The sequence below is a fragment of the Macaca fascicularis genome, chromosome 5, assembly GCF_037993035.2.
Source record: "Macaca fascicularis isolate 582-1 chromosome 5, T2T-MFA8v1.1".
NCBI classification, from domain to species: Eukaryota; Metazoa; Chordata; class Mammalia; order Primates; family Cercopithecidae; genus Macaca; species Macaca fascicularis.
In genome coordinates this window covers 6,467,718-6,492,760 of record NC_088379.1, presented here as the reverse complement: position 1 = coordinate 6,492,760, position 25,043 = coordinate 6,467,718, and the positions used below count along the sequence as shown (strand labels likewise).

The following is a 25,043-nucleotide window of genomic DNA, read 5'->3' as shown; positions in this document are numbered from 1 at the left end:
GACCGGTGCATGGTGAACCCAGGCCAGGGCTGGGACCACAGCCTGATCCATCCAGCTGGTGGCCTCATTAAGCTTTGTAGCAGTTTAGCAAGAGGGATAAAGGACAAGGTGGAGTGGCATTTGTGTCCGACAGCCCTGCCTGCATCCAAATCTCGGCTCAGCTGTGTGACGTCAGGCACGTGATTCCCACACCCATCCGAGACCTAATTCCTTCCTGTACAATGAGAACAACGAGCTTGCTCAGGAGGACGGTGGGGCAACTGGATGTGCTGGTGTGCACGGGCTGCTCGGAGCAGTGGCTACTGAATAGCCAGTTCACCAGTGTCCGTCTCCACCCATCCCCTATCTACTGATGGGAAAACAGACCCAAGACAGCCTGTAACTTGTCCTCAGTCACCTATCCAAAAAAGGGTCGCACCAGCCATGACACTGTAACAGTTCCCCAAAAGGAACTGCTGGCAGAACATGTCATTGTGTTGTGGGAGAAATCAGGTGACTTTAGGGTCCGTCAGAGCAGGGGGTCCAGAGATGGGGGACAATGAGTTCCCACAAGGGCAGGAAAAGCTGGGCAAGCTCCTCAGCCTTTCTTGGCCTCAGTTCCCTCTTCTGTGAAATGGCGGGGACTCCCTGCTTCTCCACTGGCACCTGGCAAACCAGAATGAGAGCCAGCACCTAGTAGGTGCCTTGTAGGTGCCTCGCAGAGTCAGGTCCTGATCCTGTTCTTCCTCCCCCCGGGGGTTGCTGCAGGTCCAGCACCATGATGCCATCACTGGGACTGAGTCTCCCAAGGTGAGAGACATGTACGTGACGCACCTGGCCTCGGGGATGCTGGGCGTGCGCAAGCTGATGGCCTCCATCGTCCTAGACAAGCTCCAGCCCCAGGCACCCACGGCGGCCAGCTCGGGTGAGCCAGGACCTGCAGGGAGGCTGTGGCCCCTTTATGAAGGGAGAGCCTGAGGGCGTCAGGGGAGGGGCTCGATGACCCCAGCTTCAGACTCTGAGTCCACATTGCCCGTGTCGCCCTTCCCCATGGGGAGAGCTCGGACAGGTGGCTTCAGTCCTCCCAGCCTCTGTTTGCTCATCCGTGCAATGAGGAAGGGTTGGTGATGTTACAAGAAGAGCCAGAAATAGCAGCTAACATGTTTTGAGCATTTACTAAGCTCAAAATACCCTTCGTGCAGTATTGAATTTAATGCCTCACAAAATCTGTACAAAATAGGAATGGTTACTGTCCTCATTTTACAGCCGAGGAAACAGACTCAAGTTATATGCTAGCCCAGGGCCACTTGGGTAGGAAGGAGCAGAGCAGGGATTGAACCTGAACCCGGTGCTGCCCAGCCTTGCAGAGAGTACGCCAGTGTCCTCAGGGACCTGGTCCCTTCCTGGCTCCCAGCACTCCCTCCCAAATTCCACTTGACTGAGATCACAGCAGGGCAGCTGTGGGACCAACCTCTTTGACTGAGGTTTCCCATGTGTAGAGTGACTGATCACGTGCCAGTGTGCCTGGGACTGAGGGGTTTCCAAACTGGGAAGATCCTGGACAAATGAAGACAGATTGGCGGCCCTCCGCCCCCATGAGACTTTTCTGTGCACAGGCCCCCAGGTCCCACCCACAGCCTGCACTTGGTCATCTTGCACTTCCTTCTTGTTTTTTGTTTTCTGAGATAGGGTCTCGCTCTGTCACCCAGACTGGAGTGCAGTGGTGCCAATCATGGGGTCACTGCTGCCTTAAACTCCTGGGCTTGAGCGATCCTCCTGCCTTAGCCTCCCAAGTAGCTAGGACTACAGGCATGCACCACCACACCTGGCTCATTGTTTTATTTATTTACTTTTTTTGGAGAGACAGAGTCTCACCATGTTGCCAAGATGGTCTCTAACTCCTGGGCTCAAGTGGTCCTCCCACCTTGGTCTATCAAAATGCTGGGATCACAGGCAAGAGCCACCGCACCTGACTGCCTTGGACTTCTTAGTGTCCCAGCTCTGGCCTGCCCACTGCCCTAGCACCTGACATGCCCTTGCCCTCCTGTCTCTGTGTGTGTGTAATCCCATCCAACCTGCAGGCTCTGGAAGGCCCCCGGCCTCAGGAACACCAGCCAGCTGGAATAGACAGTGGCAGAATGGGAGCTGTCAGCTGGGGTCTGGCTTCGGTGCCAGGTGGGGCCTTTTGAGGAGCTGTCATTCCAGTGGACACACAGGAGAGGCTTCCCAAGCTGTGAATAGGTAGAGAAGGCCAGGAAAGGTGTCCCCGGCAGAGGGAACAGCCCAGGCAGGGGGAGGGAGGCTGGAAGTATGTGCTGGGTTCAGGGATCTGGGAGTTCTCAGGCGTGGCCAAAGCTCATACACACTAGCTGGTAGGACGCAACAGAAAACAGGCCAGGTCCTCATCACAGGGCCCTCAAGTGCCAGGCTAGGCGATGGACTTGACCCTCTGGGCTCCAGAGAATTCTCTGGTGGCTCACAGTGCCCAGCACTCAAAGCTTTGGAGCCAGGCCTTAGAAGCTGGGTCACCTTGGGCAGGTGGCTGTACTTCGCTGGACCTGTTTGCTCATTAGTAAAACAGGCTGATAGAGATGCGTGAGGAGCAAATAGAACCTCAGTTCTCCAGGGCAACACGGACACCTTGTGTTGCGAGCCCCTCCGCCTGCCCTGCCCTGGAAGCCAGACTGCAGAACGTAGCCCACGCTGTGTCTGTGGGAAACACCTGTTTGCCTGCCCCCTTCTCGGCTCCCCTGGGAGTTCTGGAGGGCTGCGTCTCACCTGCCTCAGTTTCCCTCATGCTGAGGGGCACCCAGCAAGCACCCCATTCCAGAAGGTGAGTCGCATGGCACAAAGCGTCTTCTCTGTGTGCAGGTGCAGGGCCTGCAGGACATTTCGCCTCGGTCTACAACCCGCTGGCCTGGACGGTCACCACCGTCGTCACCCTGACTGTTGGTTTCCCTGGAGTCCGCGTCACAGATGAGGCGGGCCACCCAGTGCCCTCACAGGTATGGACACGAAATCCTGCCGCAGGGGCCTTGGCTGCTTGCGGAATCCGCTCTGGGCCGGGCACACTGTCTCTTCTGACCCTGCAAGGGAGGCCTTATTGCCTTTGTTTTACAGAAGAGGAAACTGAGGCTCAGAGAAGCAAAGTGCGATTTTTCTTCCCAACACCACCCAATTCTCCACTTTTCTGACACCAACTGAGTGTCCTAAAATCAATTCATTCCTGAACTGAGTAACTGGAGTAAGCACAGACCCCATAAGTTAGGGGCTCAATCTCACAAGACCCCTAATTTCAGACACCAGCCACAAATGGGGTTCCCGGACTACTACACTTGTGTCCTGCTAACTGAATTTCAGGGTTCCCGTGATACACACACACACACGTTTGATAATTCATTAGAACAACTCACAGAACTCAAGCAAGTGCCATACTTACGATAACAGTTTTGTTAGAAAGGGTACAACTAGCTGGGCTTGGTGGCTCACACCTGTAATCCCAGCACTTTGGGAGGCTGAAGTGGGTGGATCACCCAAGGTCAGGAGTTCGAGACCAGCCTGGCCAACATGGTGAAACCCTGTATCCAACTAAAAGTACAAAAATTAGCCAGGCATGGTGGCGCACGGTGGTAATCCCAGCTGCTCAGGAGGCTGAGGCGGGAGAATCACTTTAACCTGGAAGGTGGAGGTTGCAGTGAGCTGAGATCGCGCCACTGCACTCCAGCCTAAGCAACAAGAGTGAGACTCCATCTCAAAAAAAAAAAAAAAGAAGAAAGAAAGGGTACAACTCAGGGACAGCTGCGGGGAGCACTGGCGAGGTGGAGGCAGGGAGGGCCTAGCATCCCAGCCCTCTAACCCGGGCTCACTTCCTTGGGAGCAGCTCCATCCTGAAGCCACCTATGGGCCTTGCCAGAAGGCATCTCAACAGCATAAGTTCAGATAAGGTTGGAAGGGGCTTGTTATGAACTTTAGAAGACACTCCTATCACTCAGGAAGTTCCAGTGGTTTTAGGAGCTCTGTGGCAAGAGCTGCAGACAAAGACCAAATCTATCTATGTTTACTGTACCACAGAGTCCCTGAGGTCACACAGCTGGGAGATGGCAAACTCCCAACCTCCAAACCTTCCTTGGTCAATCGAAGCCGTGGTTCGAGTGAAAGTGTGACAGCCTGCCCTTGTAGGAAGACCTCACCCAGGGACCCACAGCCGTTGAGGGCAGTTGGATCCACCCAGCGGACTGATACTGGGCTTGGGGCATCCAATGTGGCCAAAGTCGAGGGCCATCTGTGTCATCATCCCTGTCATCCCCTCATGTACTCGGAGGCCTGCTGAGACTAAGGGACTGGTCAAAGTCCCCCAGCGAGGGAGAGGTAGAGCAGGCTCCACATTCAAGCCCCACCAGCCTTGAGCTGAGCCTTCCCCTGCACCCAGGCCCGGCATTGTGCCCAGCACTAATGGGGTCACGCTACGGGAGATAAGGGCCTCATCTGTCTCAGCCTGCTTGGGCTGCTATGACAAACTATCATAGACTACGTGGCTTAAATGACAGACATTTATTTCTCACAGTTCTGGAGGCAGGAATTCCAAGATCAAGGTGCCAGCATGGCCCAGTTCTGGTGAGGGCCTCTTCCTGGTTGCCATCTTCCTATGTGTCCTCACATGGCAAAAGAGGCTGAGGGAGCTCTCTGAGGTCTTTTGTATGAGGGCACTAATCCCATTCTTGAGGGCCACACCCTCCTGACCTAATTACCTCCCCAAGGCCCCACCTCCTAAGTGACAACTTGGAATCCGGACGTCAGCCATTTGAGGGGACACAGACATTCAGTCTGTGGCATCACTCATGCTGAGTGGGAGTCAGGAGGTGGCATTAACCGCTCAACTGTTGTGCCCTGCTTACACTTTTTAAAACAATTTTTAGTGTCAATTTTCCTTGGTTTTTTTTTTTTTTTTTTTGAGACAAAATTTCACTCTGTCATGCGGGCTGGAGTGCAGTGGTACAGTCACAGCTCACTGCAGCCTCGACCTCCCAGGCTGGCCACAGGTGTACACCACCACACATGGCTCATTTTTTTGTTCGTTTTTTGGTAGCGGCAGGGTCTCACTATGTTGCCCAGGCTGGTCTCAAACTCCTGGCCTCAAGCAATCCTCCCAACTCGGCCTCCCAAAGAGCTGGAATTACAGGCATGAGCCACCACACCAAGCCTGTTCACACACCTGTTCGCTGGGCCCCCTTGTATGGGCTGATCCCTAGAAAGGCCTCACATGTGGGAAGCTTTCCCTCACTTCCCTGCCTTTGGGAATATTTGTGATCTAATAGGAATTTCCACCCCGGCATGTGGGAAAGCCTTCAGGAATCTTAAAGGGGTGCTTTAATGGAGGCGCCGACGTTAGGGATGGGGCCGGACTGCCTCTCTCCATACCACCCAGACACCCCACATGGGCCAGGCCAACTCCGGTTCCAGAGGGCGCCAGACACGCCGCCCAGCTGAGCGTTCTCGGGGAGGTGGGGGAGGGGCTGCCATCACTCATTCACTCAGCAAAGCTCCCGAATGCCCATCCTGGGCCCGGCCCTAGGCTGGGTGCTGGGCCCCTGGACCTGTACGAGGCCAGGCCCTATCTCAGGACACAGACGTGGATGGTGACAGGGTGGAGTGGTGGCTCAGGAGCCAGGGGAGGGGCCCTCGGCTGGAACTGAGACCGAGGAGGAGTTTGTCCAGCACGGAGAGGCGAGGGGAGGGTATAGGTCTGAGCAGACCCCCACACACACCCCTTCCCCACTCAGATGCAGCATCTGTTAAGAGTAGATTCCTTCAATATACATTTCCAGAGCTCCTACTCTCTGTCAGCCCCTGTTCTGGGCGCTGGGGATGGTGTACTAACCAAACAGACACAAATCCCACCGCCTGGGGCATCTGTTCCAGTAGGGGAGATAGGTGATAAGTAAAATAAGAGAAATACGGAATATGATAGACCATGACCACTGTGAGGGAGGCAGGCACTAGAGCAAGTTGCAGGGCTCGGGACACATTTTCACTAGGTGGGCCAGGCCGCATCAATGCGGGATCAGGCAGACAGGGGACAGGTGTCTGCTGTATTTGGGATAAAGGCTGGGTTGGGGGGTGTGTACACCATTATTGAGCTTGCTAATAGGGCCCCCCAAAAGGCCTCCCCACTGGGGCACAGGAACTGAGGGGGTACAGTACCCTCCTGCAGCCTCCCTCCCCAAATCAGACACCTCAGAGGTGAGCAGAGGCCAGGAGAGTTAACCTGGAAAAGTCCCTCCACGTGGGGATGAGAAGATCGGGGTATGGCCCCTCCCAGGAGAAGGTAGTCCAGGTGGAGGGCACAGCGTGGCACAGGCTCAGAAGCAGGAAAGGGCAGGAGAGTCAGGAAGGAAGGGTTGGTGATGCTAGAGCCCCAGGGGCCAGAGGAGAGAGCAAGGATGCCGCAGGGAGGAGGCTAGTCCCAGAGGAGGCTTCCTTCCCCGATTGCAGCAGACAAAGGTCTCGAAAAGCTCACTCTGGTTGCTGCAGTGGATGGGTTGGTGGGCACAGGAGTGGATATGGGAACAGCAGTGCAGATGCTGGGCAGTTACCTAGGGAGGGGCCACAGCAGCTGTGACCAGGCAGAGGCCACAGGGAAGGGAGATGAGAGGCCTCACAAAGGCAGTGGGGGGCCTTGGTGGTGGGTGGGAGTGGCTGGAGGGTGGGGGATGGGGAAAGGGAGTGACTGACGGATGGGATGACTAGGGGGTAGGGGTGGAGAAAGCTGGACAGCGAGGAGCAGAAGGTGCAGGGTAGCTGCTGGAAGGGCCATCGTTGGATGGGGATGCTGTGGGGAGCAGGTGTGGGTGGGATGGGGTAGCTGGTGAGGTCAGCTGTGGACATCCAGGTGGAGGCATCAAGCACGAAGCTGTATTCATGGATCTCAGGTTCCAGAAGGGGTCAGTGGATTTGGGTTTGGTTTTGGAAGTCATCACTTTGGTTGATGAAGGATGATTAAAGGAGCTGGGGGTGTTCAGGAGCTGAGAGTAAGAGAAGCTTTGGAGACCCAAGAACCAGCTATCTTCAGGTCGCTGAAGGGTTCTCCCAGGACTGATGTGGTTTGTGGGGGTGCAAGAAGAGAAGGCCAGAACCGGGGGCAGGAAGGGTCCGAGAGATGGAAAGACACTGCTGCCTCAGCAGGTAGTGAGCACCCCATTCCAGAAGGTGTGTGAACTGACAGTTACAAGTCTCATCCCGCTGGCCTCGCAGATCCAGAACTCAACAGAGACCCCTTCTGCCTATGACCTGCTTATCCTGACCACAATCCCAGGCCTCAGTTATCGGCACTACAGCATCAGACCCACTGCAGGGGCCCAAGAGGGCACCCAGGAACCAGCTGCCACTGTGGCCAGCACGCTTCAATTTGGCCGCAGGCGGAGGAGACGCACCAGCCCTGCGGGCAGGCGCTTGGTGCCTGTGGCAAACGACTGCTACATTGTGCTGCTCGACCAGGATACCAACCTGATGCACAGCATCTGGGAGAGGTAAGGTGCAGCCATTGCTGTCTCTGAGGCACAGGCATGCCAGGACCCTGCCTATGTCAGATCCCTACCTGGATTCTCCATTTGCTCACTTGCCTGGGGAAGGACAGATGGTAGTGAAACCCCTTCCTGCTATTGTGATCTTTAATTCTAGAAGCGTGAGCCTGGGTCAGTGCAGGAAAGGCTTTCGTATACTTTTTCATTCCAGGGCTGTTGATCCATAGAAAAAAAGGAGCACTGAGGGACTCACTCTGAGAAAAAAAAGAAATATTGTTATCCACTTTTTTTTTAATTTAGAGAAACATAAAATCTCTATTCAGTAAATAGTGATACTGTCTTTAAAGCAGGAAGGGACTTTCAAAATCATCTAGTCCCACCCACCCACCTGTCTACTTACCCAACTATTCACCCACCCACTTATCTACCCACCCAGTTATCCATCCATCCATCCATCCACCCATTTATCCATCCACCCACCCGTTTACCCATCCATCCATCCATCTACCTACCCACCCATTCATCATCCATCCATCTACCCACCCACCTATGTACCTACCCGTTCATCTCTCCATCCACTCAGCCAACCTCCCATTCATTCATTCATTCATTCATTCAGCAGCTATTTGTGGACATCAGAGTGGGCAGCTGACCTCCCAAGAAAGACCTCGTGGCCGGTTTGTCCTTCCTAGGCCACGTCCGGTGCAGTCTTCATCAGGCCCAGCTGCCTCTGCCAGAACACCCACCTCGTCTCCTGACGTGGCCTCCCAACCGAGAGGAGCACATGGCAGAAAGTGAGGGGACAGGAAGGGGCAGAGGGGAGATGGAAGAAGAGGAGGGAGAGAAGGAGGGAGAGGGGCGTTTGTACCGAGGTGGGTGTCAGGGGATCCCAGCTCAAGGTCACTGTCACAGCTCCCTGCCCACAGAGCTCCAGAACTTCTCTGGGAATGGGGCCCCAGTCAGGTCCGTCCTCATCTTCCCCTAGTGGATCCTGAGGGAGAGCGGGGCAGGTGCAGGGGTGACAGCAGCCAGCATGGGTGGCTGGCAAGGGGGCAGTTGGGCAGAGGAGCTGCAGAAATGGGGGAAGGCCCAGCACGGTCCGAGCCTGCCAGGTTAGGCTGGGAGAGGCAGAATGTGCCCTGCCCCTTCCTCGCTCAGGCCCCACGCCCCCTCTGTAAATGCCCCTTAGGGCAGCCCCCAGACCCCACATGCCTCAGCCAGGGTCCCACCTGGCATTTCCAGCACTGGAGCTCAGGCCGTCCTGTCCTATTTGTGGCCCTGTCTGTCTCTCTTGCTTCTGAACTCCAATGAGGATGGAGTTCTTATTAGGCTCCCCAAACCCCGCCAGGGGTAAGCCTTGCAAGACCAATGCCTGTCGCCTGAGGAAAAAGGAGGAGCTGTTGGTATTCAGAGTAGGGGCCATCTGGAGACGACGCCTGGGGCCAGGCCTCAGGCCTTGAGGGCATAGGGGAGGTCGTTCCACAGGGAAAAGACCCTCTGTGTAGAGGCCTGGGGTGAGAAGCCAAAGGTGCAGACACCAACCCCAGGGCAGTTTGGGTTGCGGGGAGCGCTTTTGTTCCTTATGTAACCGCTTGACTGAGATGCACTTCACATACCACACAGCTCATCCATTTAGAGTGGGCAATTCAGTGGGTTTTGGTGCATTCACAGAGTTGTGCAGCCATCACCACAATCAATTTTAGAACGTTTTCATTACTCCAGAAAGAAACCTCATGCTGTTGAGCAATCACTCCCCATCTTCCCCTCCTCGACAGGCCCTGGCAATCCTGGTCTATTTCTGTCTATATGGATTTGCCTGTTCATACCATATGTGGTCCTTTTGCAACTCACTTCTTTCACTTCACATATTTTCTTTTTTTTCACTTTTTGATTGATTGATTGATTGACTGATTGATTGATTGAGACAGTCTCACTCTATAATCTAGGCTGGATTGCAGTGGCACAATCATGGCTCACTGCAGCCTCAACCTCCTCCGGGGCTCAAGTGATCCTCCCACCTCAGCCTCCTGAGTAGCTGGGATTACATGTGCGTACCACCACACCCAGCTAATTTTTGTGTTTTTTGTAGAGATGGGGTTTCACTATGTTGCCCAGGCTGGTCTCAAACTTCTGAGCTCAAGTGATCCGCCTGCCTCAGCTTCCCAAAGTGGGATTACATGTGCATACCACCACACCCAGCTGATTTTTGTGTTTTTTGTAGAGATGGGGTTTCACTCTGTTGCCCAGGCTGGTCTCAAACTCCTGAGCTCAAGTGATCCGCCTGCCTCAGCTTCCCAAAGTGCTGGGATGACAGGCACGAGCCACCATGCCCAGCCCACTAAGCATGTTTTCAAGGTTCATCAGTATCGTAGCACGTATCAGTACGTCATTCCTTTTCATGGCTGAATACTATTCCATCGCATGTATGTACCACATTTTGTTTATCCATTCTTTAGTTGATGGACATTTGGGTTGTTTCCACATTTTAGCTACTATCAATAATGCTGCTCTGAACATTCATGCACAAGTTTTTGCGTGGACATACATTTTTGTTTCTCCTGGGTACATAGCTAGGAGTAGAATTGCTTGGTCATAAGCTAACTCTATGTTTAACTCTTTGAGGAACTGCCAGACCGTTTTCCAAAGCGGCTGCACCATTTTCTGTTCCTCCCAGCAGCGGATGAGGGTTCCGATTTCTTCACATCCTCGCCCACACTCGTTATTTTCTGTCTTTTCAATTATAGCCATTCTCGTGGGCGAGAAGTGGCATCTTCTGATGGTTTTGATTTGCATTTCCCTGCTAACTAATGGTGTTGAGCATCTCTTCATGTACTTACTGGTCACTAGCATATCTTCTGTGGTGAGATGTGTCTTTATATCCTTTGCCTATTTTTAAATCGGCTTGTCTTTTATTATTGAGTTGTAAGAGTTCTTTATATATTCTAGCTACAAGTCCCTTGTCAGATATATGATTTGCAAATCCCTCCTTCCATTCCATGGCTTGTCTTTTTACTCTTTTGATGGCCCCTGGGGGAGCTTTTTAAAAGGACGGTGTGGGGAAGGGGTCCAGAGCCAGAGACCTCAGTTTTTTTCTTTCTCTTCTTCCACCAGCACTCAGTAGAACCCTCCTCAGCCTGCCTCGCTTTCCTTCCCCACCCTCACCACGATCCCACAGAGAAGTGGAGGCCATCCACCTCACTGTCCACGCACAGCCAGGCCAGACTCAGATACAAATACATCACTTGTGTGCTTGCTTAGACCAAAGATTGCATTTTACAATTAAAATACTGGACCCCCTCCTGCCCTTCTCCCATCCTCTGTCCTAACACAAACATCCTGATAGAAGGGAGGGAGCACAGAATTTGGAGTTGGGGCTGAATTTGAGTTCTGGCTTGCACACTTCCTAGATGTGCGATCTTGGGTGCACGATGTCACAACTTCCAGCCTCGGATGCCTCGGGAGTGGGATGGGTGAATAGTCCCTGCCCGTGGGGGTTGGGAGAATTTAACCAGGTGAAGTCAGTGAAGGCTCTGGCCCGTGACGTAGGGTCGGTACACATTGGTGTCCTGCTGGACAGCTGGGGGTCAGCGTGACAAAAGCCCATTTCTGCACTGGTTTCACTTGCAGACCACAGCCTGGGTGAGCCAGTTCCACCTCTTGGGGGTGCCCTCTGCTGACAGCTTACGGTTCCTGTCTGCAGGCTCTGTCCCTCTCCTCCTTTGTGACCTGTTCTGGGACAGGATGGAGTCTAAGGCCACACGGGCTGTGGGTGGGGTCTCAGGGCTTCTAGATGAGCCGAGTCGCGTGGCCTCATGAGTGCTACGCAGGCTGCTCAGATGGCATCTGGAGAGAGAGGCTTGCCAGCCGGTGTCTGTGAAACCTTGTGCAGGATGAGAATGACATCTTCTCTCTCCTGCCTCTGCAGACAGAGCAACCGAACGGTGCGCGTGACCCAGGAGTTCCTGGAGTACCACGTCAACGGGGATGTGAAACAGGGCCCCATTTCCGATAACTACCTGTTCACACCGGGCAAGGCCGCGGTGCCTGCGTGGGAAGCTGTGGGAATGGAGATCGTGGCGGGACAGCTTGTGACTGAGATCCGGCAATACTTCTACAGGTGCTTCCCCCCGGGGTGACCCCACAGCCCGGCACACAGTCAGCGCACACGTGCAGGCAGCTCAGTGAATGAGGGTCTGCCTTTGCTCTGAACCCCAGCTCCTGGGCCGTGTTTGACATGTGGTTTGATGAAGAAATGAATTGCTCTGGCATCTGCGTGCTGGTTGCATTTGCGTGCGCTACGTCACATTGGTTGGGAGCTAAGTTCAGAGCTGGGAGAGAGACCCACAGACCCTAGGGCCCACAGAGCACCTGTTCTTCCATGATCAGAGCAGATGTAAGGCAGGCCCGGCATGGCAGCCCTACGGCGTCGGGGAACCAGACTGCTCCCAGCTGCTCCGGGTCCTGGGCGGTGCTATTGTCCACATGACCCAAGAGGGCTCCCTGCCTTTCAGCCCTACCGTGCTCTGCCCACCCTGCCCACGTGAAGGAAGGGAAGCAAAAAGGAAGCATCTAGAAGGTTCCTGGAGCTTTACTTACTGAGGCTCCCTTCTCCTCTAGGAACATGACAGCACGGAATTACACATATGCAATCCGCTCCCGGCTTACCCATATGCCGCAGGGCCATGACGGGGAGCTGCTCTGCCACCGGATAGAGCAGGAGTACCGAGCCGGCCCCCTGGAGCTGAACCGCGAGGCTGTCCTGAGGACCAGCACCAGCCTAAACAACCAGCAGGTCATCTACTCAGACAACAACGGCTACCAGATGCAGCGGAGGCCCTACCTTTCCTATGTGAACAACAGCATCGCCCGGGTATGCCCTGCGATGCCCACAAGGCACACTCCCGATGGCGCCTTTCCTGGACCCATTAAGCATCAACTTGTAGCAGTGGAGGCCAGTAGAGGCCAGTAGAGACCTCCAGTGAGAATGTTTTTTTCCTATTTTTTTTTTAAGATGGAGTCTCACTCTGTCACCCAGGCTGGAGTGCAGTGGAGCGATCTCAGCTCACTGCGACCTCTGCCTCCCAGGTTCAAGCGATCCTCCTGCCTCAGCCTCCTGAGTAGCTGAGATTACAGCCGCCTGCCACCACGCCCAACTAATTTTTGTATTTTTAGTAGAGATGGGGTTTCACAATGATGGCCAGGCTGGTCTCGAACTCCTGACCTCAGATGATCCGCCCGCCTAGGCCTCCCAAAGTGCTGGGATCACAGACGTGAGCCGCTGCACCCGGCCTCCAGAGAATTCTTTTAAAGCCTGTGTGTCTGCCCGTTCAGGGCTTGAGCGTGCAGGCCGTGAGTCAGACTGGTGTCTGAGTTCTGGTGCTACCACAGACAAGAATGGTATGTGCCTTGGCTTGTGCCTCAGTTTCCTCTCCTGTAAAATGGCTGCTTCATCAAAGGGTCATTGTGAGGATCCATGAGATGATACTTGGCCAGGGCTTGCCCAGGGCCTGCACCCACGCCAGCTGGGCCGTATGCTCGGAAGCCACAGAGCTGGTGTCTGAACCCCGGTCTGTTCAGGGGTCCAAAGTTAGGGTCCTGGCCCCACGCTGCTGCTGTGCCTGTTGGGAGCACTAGCTGGGATGGCCAGAAGGTGATGCCTGACCTACCTTGTCCTTTGCCCCAATCGCCCTCTTGGGGACGTTTCTCTCTGCAGAATTACTACCCCATGGTTCAGTCGGCCTTCATGGAGGATGACGAAAGCAGGCTTGTGTTGCTGTCAGAGCGGGCACATGGCATCTCCAGCCAAGAGAATGGGCAGGTGGAGGTAGGAGGCATGGTCTGTCCCACAGTAGCCCCTCGTGGCCCCCCACAGGCATGCCCAGGTGCAAGCCGGGCCTCTCGGACAATGCCTTCCCACAGGTCATGCTCCACCGGCGGCTGTCGAACAACTTCGACTGGGACCTGGGCTACAACCTCACGCTGAACGACACCTCAGTCGTCCACCCAGTGCTCTGGCTTCTGCTGGGATCCTGGTCCCTCACCGCTGCTCTGGGCCAAAGGAGTGCAGTGGCCCTGCAGCACAGGCCCGTGGTGCTGTTCGGAGACCTGGCCGGTAAGGGGTGCCCTTTCAGAGTAATGTCATCACGGCCCCAGCACCAGCCAGGCCAGGGTGGGCCTTGGGAGGGGCCTGTGCCCTCATGAATCTGGGCCGCTTTTGGGCAGGAAGGGACCTCAGGGACCTCTAGTCCAAGCCCCTGATTTAACAGATGGGCAAACTGAGGGCAAACAGTGGCTCACTTAAGGTCATACAACTAGTAGGTACAGAGCTGGGACTCACCCATTTCACCATATGCCTCTTCCCTGTGTCTTCTCCATTTTCTTCTCTGAAGTATCTTTTCCTTTCTTAACATGACATTATGCCACCATGTCACTTTAGGTCTGGAGGCTTAGCATTTAAAAGACTGGTTTGTTGGCCTGGCGTGGTGGTGCATGCCTGTAATCCCAGCTACGCAGGATACTGAGGCGGGAGAATCACTTGAACCCAGGAGGCAAAGGTTGCAGGGAGCTGAGATTGCGCCGTTCCACCTCAGCCTGGGTGACGGAGCAAGACTCTGTCTCAAAAATAAAAATGAAAGACAATTTTGGTCTGAATCTAGGTGTGCTGTCACCAGGTGGGGGTATTCCTAATCTATAGTCTAATCTGAAGGACTTATTCTGTACCTCCACCAAGGCTTCTATGGATCAGATCAACGATCATGTAGTTCTGTGTCTCTATAAAGTAGCAGAACATGAGAAACATTAAACAATGATTACATTTAGTCTTTTTGGAGCTGCGAGACCTAGATACAATTTGCTGCCATTCTCACCATTCCTTAAACTCTTTTTCTTTTCCTGCTCACCTATGGAGGTTTTGATTAGCATGTGCTTCCCTGCTTTGGTTTTAGAGCCAGAACCTTCCCAGGACAGTAGCAAGCAGGCAGGCTGTCACCCACCCATGCAACAAGCATACACTGAGCACTTGCAGGGTGCCTGTGCCACACACCGGAGATGGAGAAGAGCAGCCCCTGACCCAGGAGAGTTTTCCTGGGCTGTTGGACAGGGGAGGTGTGTTCGTATAGAGCCAGGATTCAGGGTGGAGAGGGAGCCATAGAGGGCCTGGTGTTTCGTGGGTGTGGAGGAGTGTGAGACCACAGCTGGGAGGAGGTCAGGGATCAGGTCCAGGGGGTATCAGTTAAGGTTCTTTGGAAGTAACAGAGCCTAAAGGGGCAGCTATTTGGGCAGAGCCTGGAGAAGCTTATGGAATCTAAGGAGAAGCTGGACACAAGGTCCAGACAGGCACGGGGCAGGGCAGCTCTGGGCATCTCAGGAGCAGAGGCTCACAGCCTTGTCTCCCAGGACTGCCATTGAGCCGCCTCTGGTTCCCATGCTTCAGATTCCCAGAAGAGGAAATCCGATTGGTCTAGCAGGGTCACGTTCTGCTCCCAGACCAGTCAGTGGTTCCTTCTGGGTAGCCGGGGCTTTTCCTGCAAAAGGAGATGAGGCTGTGTCTGAGAAAGCCCCATGGCTGTTGTCAGCTCCATCCCACCTGGCCTCACTCTGGTCTCTGTTGGTTGCAAGTAAGGGAGACCCAACATGAAGTAGCTGAGCCCCCAAGGAGAGTGCATGGTGAGGCCCACATAACCAAGGGAAGGGCGGGGTGGAACTGGGCCTCAGGGCCTGGAGCCCTCTTGAGGCTGTCCCTGTGCATCTCTCACCTGCACTTCTCTCTGTCTGCAGACGTTCCTTCACCTCCCACCTGGGATGTGACTCTGAACAGCTCTGGGGCTGCCCTCAAAGAACAGCTCTGTCTTCCCCACTCAAAAGGACCTAAGACTTGGACTTTCCAGTTCCCAGTGCAAAAGTCCTGGGGAAAGATTCTGATTGGTCCTGCTGGGGTCAGGTGGCCCATACCTGAACCAATCAGCATGGCCTGGGGTATTGTAAGAAGTTGGTAGCTCCAGCTGAACATCTAGACTTGGAAGGAGTAGGGGCCAGGTGCCTTCTGAGCAGAGAGACCAGTAGATGACAAAACGGGTGGAACTGGCATCCCAGATCTTGAGTAGAAAACAGGGCTCTGGCCAGACATGGTGGCTCACACTTGTAATCCCAGCACTTTGGGAGGCCAAGGAGGGAGGATCACTTAAGCCCAGGAGTTTAAGACCAGCCTGTGAGACCCTATTTCTACAAAACATTTTTTAAAATTTGGCCAGGGTGGTGGCCTATAGTCCCAGCTACTTGGGAGGCTGAGGTGGGAGGATAGTTTGAGCTCAGGAGTTTGAGACTGCAGTGAGCTGTGATTGCACCACCGCACTCTGGCCTGGGTGACAGAGCAAGTCCCTATCTAGAAAGAAGGAAGGAAGGGGAAGGGAAGGGGAAAAGAGAGAGAGGGAGGGAGGGAGGGAGAGAGGGAGGAGGAAGGAAGGAAAAGGAAGGAAGGAAGAGGGAGGGAGGAGGAAGGAAGGAAGGAAAGAAGGAAGGAGAGAGAAAAGAGGGCTGTGCATGAACTTGCCGTGTTATCTTGAATAAGTTTTGTTCCCTCTGGGCTTTCTTTCCTCGTCTCTGGTTTGAGATGGCTAGGCTGAGGAGAGTCAGGGTCCTCCCAACTCTTAAGCTCTATGGTCTGAGCAAAGGCAGGGAAGTGGAAGCCTGGGGCATTGGGAGCACAGACACTTCGGGCTGGAGCAGGGTAGGCTACCCACAAGGATGCATGGGAGGTGGCTGGCAGGGGCAGGGGCATGTCATGTGCAGAGCTCTGAGTGCCAGGAGGAGGAGTTGAGCCCCAAACCCTCTCCTCACTCTGTCCATCTGCCTTGCAGGGACTGCGCCAAAGCTCCCAGGACTCCAGCAGCAAGAGGCTGTGACACTGCCCCCTAATCTTCATCTGCAGATCCTGAGCATCCCTGGCTGGCGCTACAGCTCCAACCACACGGAGCACGCTCAGAGTCTCCGGAAAGGTGAGGCAGGTGCCCTGGGGTCTCAGACCCGCTCGTCCCTCCCTGAGTCAACCAGGCTTCCGGGCCCACCACCAGACAGGGGCTCACCTTAGAGCTATCGTGGCTCTGCAGGGTCACCTGGTTTCTTATCTGGCACATGGGGAGAGTGAGGCCCAGGGAGAGTCAGTGATCAGTCACTTGGCAAGCTGGAGGCAAGGCGGGCCTGGCCCCCAGCCCTGTGACCCCAGCCCATTCTGAGTGGATCCGTCTCAGCCCGCCATCCGCAACTGAGACTAAGGAACTAGTTAAAGTCCCCCTGACCCTCAGGGGTGCCTGCCAGTCCTGCTTCCTCCTAGAGCCCCCAAACACCCAAATTTCCACTCATCCTCTGAGCTTAGGCAGCCTAACTATTGGGAGCTTCCACTCACTGATTCAACAGCACATCTCGTGCCAGGCTCCGGGGAATGAGCAGTGACCAAGGTGGGCAAGGTCCCGGCTCTCTGAGTGCTTGGTCTAGAGGGGAAGCAGTCAAGTCACAAGGCAGTAATGACAAGGACAAGAGGAATCCCCCTGCACAGCATGACCCGGGGGGGGGCTCCCCAAGGGAGCAACACCTACTGGGAACCGACTTGTCCTGTTGCCAGAGCCCCAGCTGCACCTTCTCTGCCCACTCTACAGTGTGAGCAGCTGAAAGGCAGGGTCGGACTATGCCTCAGCCATCCTCAGGCCCCCAAGGCCTGGCACACCTGCAGAATTAAGAATAGGAGGAAAAGGGTGGGGCGCAGTGGCTCACACCTGGAATCCCAGCACTTAGGGAATCCGAGGCAAGCGGATTGCTTGAGCCAAGGAGTTCAAGACCAGCCTGGGCAGCATAGGAAGACCCTGTCTCTATAAAAATAAAAATAGAAAAGTTCACTGGGCGTGGTGGCGTGTGCCTGAGCCTGCTTTCCCAGGCACCTGCAGCCCCCTTGTGAAATGGGATCCGTCACCATTCTGCTGTGCAGGACACAGGAGGTCTTCCCTGGCTTTGGAGCTGGAACCCCTCACCACCACACCAGGAGATGTGGAAGCACTTTCACAAACCTCTTGGCTTTTGTGATCTTGGGCAGCCATTTCCCTGTGCCATTCTGAAAACCAGCTACCCCACAGCCCCGTGATAGCTTCTTAAAAACGGGCCAGGCGAGGTGGCTCACATCTGTAATGCCAGCACTTTGGAAGGCCGAGGTAGCAGGATCACTTCAGGCCAGGAGTTCGAGACCAGCCTGGGCAACATAGCTAGACTCTGTCTCTACAAAAAAATTAAAAAACGAGTCGGGTGTGGGGATGCATGCCTGTGGTCCCAGCTACTCAGGAGGCTGGGGTGAGAGGATCACTTGAGGCCAGGAGTTCAAGGCTGCAGTGAGCTGTGATCATGCTACTGCACTCCAGCCTGGGCAACAGAGCGAGACCCTGTCTCTTTAAAAAAATGTTTTTTTTCTTTGACACAGAGTCTCACTCTGTTGCCCATGCTGGAGTGCAGCGGTGCGATCTTGGCTCACTGCAACCTCCACCACCCAGGTTCAAGCAATTCTCCTACCTCAGCCTCCCTGGTAGCTGGAATTACAGGTGCTCACCAGCATGCCCAGCTAATTTTTGTAATTTTGTATTTTTAATAGAGACAGGTTTCACTGTGTTGGCCAGGCTGGTCTCGAACTCCTGACAGCAGGCCTTCTTGGCCTCCCAAAGTGCTGGGATTACAGTTGTGAGCCACCACACCCTGCCAAATCTTTTTTTTTTTTAATACTGATGCCTCAGTTCTAATCCCAGACAGATTGATTCAGTCAGCTTTGAGGCATAGCTACAGAGCTGAGGTTCTACCAGCCAGGGTTTAGGAAGCACCTGTGTTAACCAGGTCCTCTCTCCAGGACCTTGAACTGAGTGCTTTCCTCTGAGCCTCAGTCTTCCCATCTGTAAAACAGGAGCAATAGCAATGAGCCTTTCTGAGTGGGAAGGTCAGGGATGGGACAGGAGATCACATACATCTCATGGCAAATGACAGCATTATATCAGTCAGGGCGGCTGGTGTATGCTGCAGTAACGAAGAGCCCCAAATGCCACGGTCTTAACAGTATACATTCATTTCTCCCCCATGCTGTGCATCCAGTGGGGTTAGCAGGAAGGTTTTTCTTGCTGTGGCCGCCAAGCCCCCCGCTGATGGAGTTTGTATTGCAGCACGTGCTTCCTCTCTCACCAAGGCAGGAAAAAGCTTCTGCCAGGAAGTACTGCGTCACTTCAGCTCACCTTGCATTGGCCACAGAGGCCACGCAGCCTCCCCTGACTTCAAAGGGAGACAGGGTATGAGAGACTGGAGTATTTGAGGACATGCCCCATCATGCCCACAATAGTGGACGAGGATGGAAACATTGCAGCTGGTGTCATGGTGGGCAGCCTTACAGTCGGCTAGACCTGGGTGGGAATCCTCCCTCTGCCACACCCCAGCTGTGTGCCTCAGGCAGGTGACTGCCCCACTCTGAGCCTTCGTTTCCTTGTCGAGTGGGGGCCATGTCAGCTGTCTCACAGGGAGTGTATTAGTCTGTTCTCATAAAGACATTTCCAAGACTGGGTAATTTATGAAGAAAGGAAGTTTAATGGACTCACAGTTCCACGTGGCTGGGGAGGCCTCATAATCATGGCAGAAGGCAAATGAGGAGCAAAGGCATGTCTTACATGGTGGCAGGCGAGAGAGTGTGTGCAGGGGAACTGCCCTTTACAAAATCATCAGATCTCGTGAGACTTACTATCACAAGAACAGCACAGGAAAGATCCGCCCCCATGATTCAATTACCTCCCACCAGGTCCCTCCCACAACATGTGGAAATTATGTGAGCTACAATACAAGATGAGGTTTGGGTGGGGACACAGCCAAGCCACATGGAGGAGGTTAAGGATAGGAAATGGAGCTGAGTGTGTAAAGCAGCGGGTAATGACCAGGGGCATTGGGGTTGGTTGATGAGGGTCTTCACTGCCACCTTTCTTCTGTCCCCAAAGGCCATCGAGGGGAAGCCCAGGCTGACCTCCGCCGTGTCCTGCTGCGGCTCCACCACCTGTATGAAGTGGGCGAGGACCCAGTCCTGTCTCAGCCAGTGACAGTGAATCTGGAGGTGAACTTCCCCACCCCCATCCAGACCATGAGCCAGGGAAGCAAACCCTAGATGTGGCCCCAAGAAACTGCTTTGGCAAAGAGATCCACGAGGGCGTCCTCCCAAATGGACGCCGGTGTGGGCCCCGCCCCGCCCTTCTTTGTGGTCTTCTGGGTTTGTCAGGTATTTCAACTGGCCTGTTTTTTGAGGGTTTTTTTGTGTGAGAGAGACAGGATCTCACTCTATTGCCCAGTCTGGAGTACAGTGGCACAATCTCAGCTCACTGCAACCTCTGCCTCCCTGGCTCAAGTGATCCTCCCACCTCAACCTCCCAAGTAGCCAGGACCACAGAGGCGCATCACCACGCTGGCTAATTTTTATTTTATTTATTTATTTATTTATTTATTTTTTGGAGACGGAGTTTCACTCTTGTCCCCCAAGCTAGAGTGCAATGGCATGCTCTTGGCTCACCACAACCTCCATCTCCCAGGTTCAAGCGATTCTCCTGCCTCAGCCTCCCAAGTAACTGGGATTACAGGCATGCGCCACCACGCCTGGCTAATTTTTTTGTACTTTTAGTAGAGACAGGGTTTCTCCATGTTGGTCAGGCTGGTCGCGAATTCCTGACCTCAAGTGATCCACCCATCTCGACCTCGCAAAGTGCTGGGATTACAGGCGTGAGCCACCACGCCCAGCCTATGTTTTTTATTTTTAGTAGAGACAGGGTCTTGCTATGTTGCCCAGGCTGGTCTCGAACTCCTGGCCTCAAGCAATCTGCCTGTCTCAGCCTCCTGAAGTGCTGGGATTACAGGCATGAGTGGCCTGCATTTTATTTATTTCTTATTTATTCTGTAGTAAAACTTTTAAAACACAGACATCATCTGTGTAATCCGAAAAACAGAACAGATTCTCCATAGAGTTGCTTTGAGAGGTGGCTTAGAGTCAGACAATCCAGGGTCCACAGGCCGTTCTACAGGTAAGTCTCAGGCACCCCATGCCTCTGGGCCTCAGTTTCCCCACATGTAAAATGGGGAGAGGTGAGAGTTCTTTGCCCAGAAGGTTGTTGACAGGCCCTGGCATTAAGGGGCCTTGTGCAGTGTCAGGGCCCCCAGGCCTCGGCCCCTTCCAGGTTCCTCTCTTGGCTGATGTTGCTCTCTCAGCCCCACCATCAGGCGAGGCTTCCGCCACCTGGCCTGCCCACGCGCCCTCCCAAGAAGGCGCCACCTAAGTCACCTCATTTCTTCCCCAGTTTGCATTCTTTCTATTTCATTTCCTGCTCGTGGAGAATTTCTGTGAATTTCTGTGAATCTCTGTGTTTCTGCCTTGGGCCTCCTTCGACATCTGAGTCTTCAGGGGAATCCAGAGAAGCCTCAGGACCTTTTCGCCATGATGTCTTCCTAGACCTCCCAAGTCCTCTTTCATGATCCTTGCCTCAGAGGAGCGGGCGTCCCTTTCCTCACAGTCCCTGGCCTGTCTGAGAGCAGGTCCGGGCCATGGCGGGTACCGGCGCCCAGCACACAGCCAGCCTGCCCTGGGGAGCCAGGAGGCCAGCGTGGGACCTGGAAGTTGGTCATCTTATGCTCCCCTGTTTCACAGATGGAAGCACCAAGGTCCTGAGAGGAGGAGATGGTTGGGATGGACCATGCCTCCCTTCGCGATGTGGACGGTGGCAGGGTGGAAAGACCACTGAGTTAGGAACGCAGTTAGTTTGGCTGCAGGTCACAAAACACTTACCAGATGTGCTTGGAACAGAGGACAGAGTGTTTTCTCACCCAAAGAGCATGTCCGGGTGGACCCCCAGCACCGTCACTGTGGGCCTGGTCACTGGCGTCTTCCCGCCATCACCGGCACACTGGCTGTTTGTCTTTTGCCATCTGCTTGTTTGCGGTCACAAGATGGCACAGACCTTCCTCATGAGCAAATTTCAGGGTAGGGTGGGACTGGGTGGTAGTGGCCAGAAAGGCTTTGCCCTAGAGTGGCTCTCTCTCTCTCGCTCTCTCTCTCTCTCTCTCTCTCTCTCTCTGTCTCCATCAGCACACGGAAGCTTCTCCAAGAACCACCCCCACCCCTCCTGCTCCACAGACATTTCCAGACCCCTGAGGGCCTCCGGCCTCCCCTAGCTGTAAGGGAGGCTGGGACAAGGCCTATTGGGAAAGGGGGTTGGGGTAACTCTGACTGGCTTCCTCCCTGGACTGGAAATGGGGCCACCTGAGCAATGTGAGGAGAGGAGGACTCTGCATGGGGCGGGCAGCTCAAAATGCCACACCTCCCGGGCTGCTCCTCCGGCTCGGCCACCTGGTGAAACACGCACCTCCGCTTCAGTGCCCTCATCTGTAAAGTACACGGCCAGTGCTGTCCTCGCAGATGTGCTGTGAGGAGCAGATGAGGGAGCTGTGTCAGGCACCAGGGCAGGGGCTGGCGCCCTGAGGACACCGAGTTCGTGGTGTGTCCGCCCTGCTGCTGTCTTGGTTCTCTGCTCAGATCCGGGGCTTCGTGCAGCTCACCGTCCCTCTGCTCGTCTCCCTGCAGGCTGTGCTGCAGGCGCTGGGGTCCGTGGTGGCAGTGGAGGAGCGCTCGCTCACAGGGACCTGGGATGTGGGCATGCTGCACCGCTGGAGCTGGAGGACGGGGCCTGGCCGCCGCAGAGGTTTGGGGACCCCCGCTTCAGCTCCCTACCCAGGACTCCCAGCTAGACTCAGGAGCTGGTCAGACTCTGTGCACATCCAACCATCTGCCTGTCCTGGCCTGTGCGACCTCGAGAGGCTGCTTTCCCGCCTTCCCAAATCTACCACAGTCGGTTAAGGCTTTGGGTTAGTCTCTGCCTGCCAGGGCTCCACACAGGCGTGTGTGTGCACTTGTACATGTGTACACGCAGACCACACACCCTGCATGTGCCCTGGGTGAGAGATCCAGGCGCCCAGGGGCTTCTGCCCACCTCGGCCCTGCCAATCTCAGCCCGTCAGCCCATCCGTGCCTCACACGGCGTATGCCACTGTGAGTTCCTGCACTACAGGCGGCTTCCAGCCTCCAGTCCCTGTCTGCACCATGCCCTCTGCCTGGAACGCACAGGTCCCATTCACTCTGGCCAGCACCTGCTCAAGCTTCCCAGGAGACCTCCCCAGAGTCCCCAACCAGGCCAAGTGCCTCCGCCACTCTCCTGGCCCCGGGAGTTTCTTCTGTCCTGTGCAGCTCCTGTTGTCTACTACACACAGCATGGTGGCGGGTGCATGGTGCACGCTCAGTTGGTGGTGGGAGGAAGGAGGGGAGGAACGGAGGGAGGGACGGAGGGAGGGAAGATGATGGTTGGTTGGAAAGAAGGAAGGAAGATGGATGAATAATAGATAAGTGAACGGCTGCCTCCCAAGATTGAAGCCCAACCCCAGGGCATGCCTTCAGGGGAGCCTGGTGAGGCAAGGGCAGACTCACCAGATGGTCTCAGAAAGCTTTTGGGCTTTGAGTGCAACACCTATGAGGAAGTTGGACACATAGTACAACACTAGGGCCAGGACAAATCTATGAATTGCCCTCGGAGTGGGCAGAAATGTAAGAGACCCACAGGAGTCCTGGCAGAAGGGGATGCCACAGGCCATTGCCACAGTGGGAGCCACAGCAGACTGTAGACAGGTGCAGTGTGGTGAGAGGGAGGCTGGGAGCCACAGCAGACTGTAGACAGGTGCAGTGTGGTGAGAGGGAGGCTGGGAGCCACAGCAGAATGTAGACAGGTGCAGTGTGGTGAGAGGGAGGCTGGGAGCCACAGCAGACTGTAGACAGGTGCAGTGTGGTGAGAGGGAGGCTGGGAGCCACAGCAGACTGTAGACAGGTGCAGTGTGGTGAGAGGGAGGCTGGGAGCCACAGCAGACTGTAGACAGGTGCAGTGTGGTGAGAGGGAGGCTGAGAGGAGGCATCCTGGGCCACACTGAACAGATCACCTCTGTTCCCCTAGGTGACACCACCTTTCCCTCGAGGCCACCAGGAGGCCCCATCATCACCGTCCACCCAAAGGAAATCCGGACATTCTTCGTTCACTTTCAACAGCAGTGAGCCCCGGGCAGATGCCCCGTCCCCACGGCTGCCCCCATGAACTCCATGTAACAGAACAGACCCAGGACAGGGAAAAGCAGTGTGGAGGGATGGGAGTCAGCTGCTCATCTGCAGGCGAATGGCAGGAAATGGTCATATTTGGTGTTTTGTCCCTAATTTTTTAAAATAAAAATTACATTACAAGATCCAGGTTCTTCCCCTCCCACACTCAAGCCAGCCCTCTCCTCTTCTGTCCAAGTAAAGGATATTTGGCACGCTCATGTGTCATTCACTCACAAAAGACAAACCCAGGACGTTCTGCCTAAGGCAGAGCACAAGACCCACAGCAGCACTGAAACGCTTCTGCCGTCCAGGCCCTGCCAGGCTTGCCCGGGCTGCCGGTGGTAGCTGTGGACCTACTGCCTGCCGCCTGTTTTCATAGACTCATCCCATGCTGGCAACAGGCCTGTAAGGGGCTTGGCTCTGCCACAGGGCAGGAGAAGAAGCTGTAGCACCGAGCTGGAGTTCCAGCTCCAGACGCCCACCTGTGTCTCAGGGCACCGCCTGTTGAGCAGAGAAGGCGCAGCAGCCGTCAGAGTCCATGACGAGATGAAACCACACAGCAGGGATGTCCAATGTCAGAACTATTAATATTGATAAAAGTGTAACCTTCCCAGGTCTATGCCCAAGAGAATTGAAAGCATCCATCCACAAAAAACCTGTGCTTCTGCGTTCATAGCAGCATTACTCAAAAGTCAAACGGTAGCAACAACCCAAATGTCCATCCACAGGTCAATTAAGACTTGAAATGTGTTCTGTCCATACCATGGAATATTATTTGGCCATTAAAAGGAAGGACATTCTGACACATGCCACAGCCTGGGTGAATCCTGCAAACATTACGCTGAGTGAAAGAAGCTAGACACAAAAGGCAACATATTGTGTGATTCTATTTACGTGAAATGTCCAGAATAGGCAAATCTGTATATAAGAGACAAAGCACATTGGTGGTTGCCAGGGACTGAGGGAAGAGAGAAGAGGCATGACAGCTAACAGGGATGGGGTTTCTTTGGAAGATGATGAAATTGTGGAATTAGCAATGATGGTTGCACAACTTTGTGAATATACTAGAAACCACTGAATTGTTAACTTTGAAAGATAAATTTTATGGTCTGTGAATTATATCTCAATTTTAAAACTTTTTTTTTTCCCTGAGATAAGAGTCTCACTCTGTCGCCCAGACTGGAGTGCAGTGTCATGATCCCAGCTCACTGCAACCTGCACCTCCCGGGTTCGAGCAATTCTCTAGCCTCTGCCTCCCGAGTATCTGGTACTACAGGTGTACCACTGCATCGGCTAATTTTTATGTTTTTAGTAGAGACAGGGTTTCACCATGTTGGCCAGACTGGTCTCAAACTCCTGACCTCAGGCGA

At 54.4% G+C, this 25,043-nt stretch overlaps 1 protein-coding gene across 11 annotated transcripts in view; it reads left to right on the top strand.

Annotated features, from left to right (window-relative positions):
* The window catches only part of MAN2B2 (mannosidase alpha class 2B member 2), a 46,263-nt gene extending 21,471 nt beyond the window's left edge, over nt 1-24,792 (top strand). For 5 of the 11 annotated variants that reach the window (XM_065544753.2, XM_065544751.2, XM_074039390.1 and 2 more), the window contains 12 exons: nt 748-904; nt 2,851-2,984; nt 7,231-7,505; nt 8,192-8,293; nt 11,425-11,616; nt 12,117-12,369; nt 13,213-13,323; nt 13,419-13,611; nt 16,355-16,492; nt 19,499-19,611; nt 22,120-22,237; nt 23,534-24,792. In XM_065544753.2, coding sequence (XP_065400825.1) covers nt 748-904; nt 2,851-2,984; nt 7,231-7,505; nt 8,192-8,293; nt 11,425-11,616; nt 12,117-12,369; nt 13,213-13,323; nt 13,419-13,611; nt 16,355-16,492; nt 19,499-19,611; nt 22,120-22,237; nt 23,534-23,631 — 1,884 coding nt within the window. In that variant the 3' untranslated portion in view covers nt 23,632-24,792. Of the gene's footprint in view, nt 1-747; nt 905-2,850; nt 2,985-7,230; nt 7,506-8,118; nt 8,294-11,424; nt 11,617-12,116; nt 12,370-13,212; nt 13,324-13,418; nt 13,612-16,354; nt 16,493-19,498; nt 19,612-22,119; nt 22,238-23,533 lie in introns of those variants that run through there. The other 6 variants (XM_074039389.1, XM_074039393.1, XM_005554436.5 and 3 more) reach the window with 3 other exon arrangements.
* The last annotated feature ends 251 nt before the right edge of the window (nt 24,793-25,043 follow it).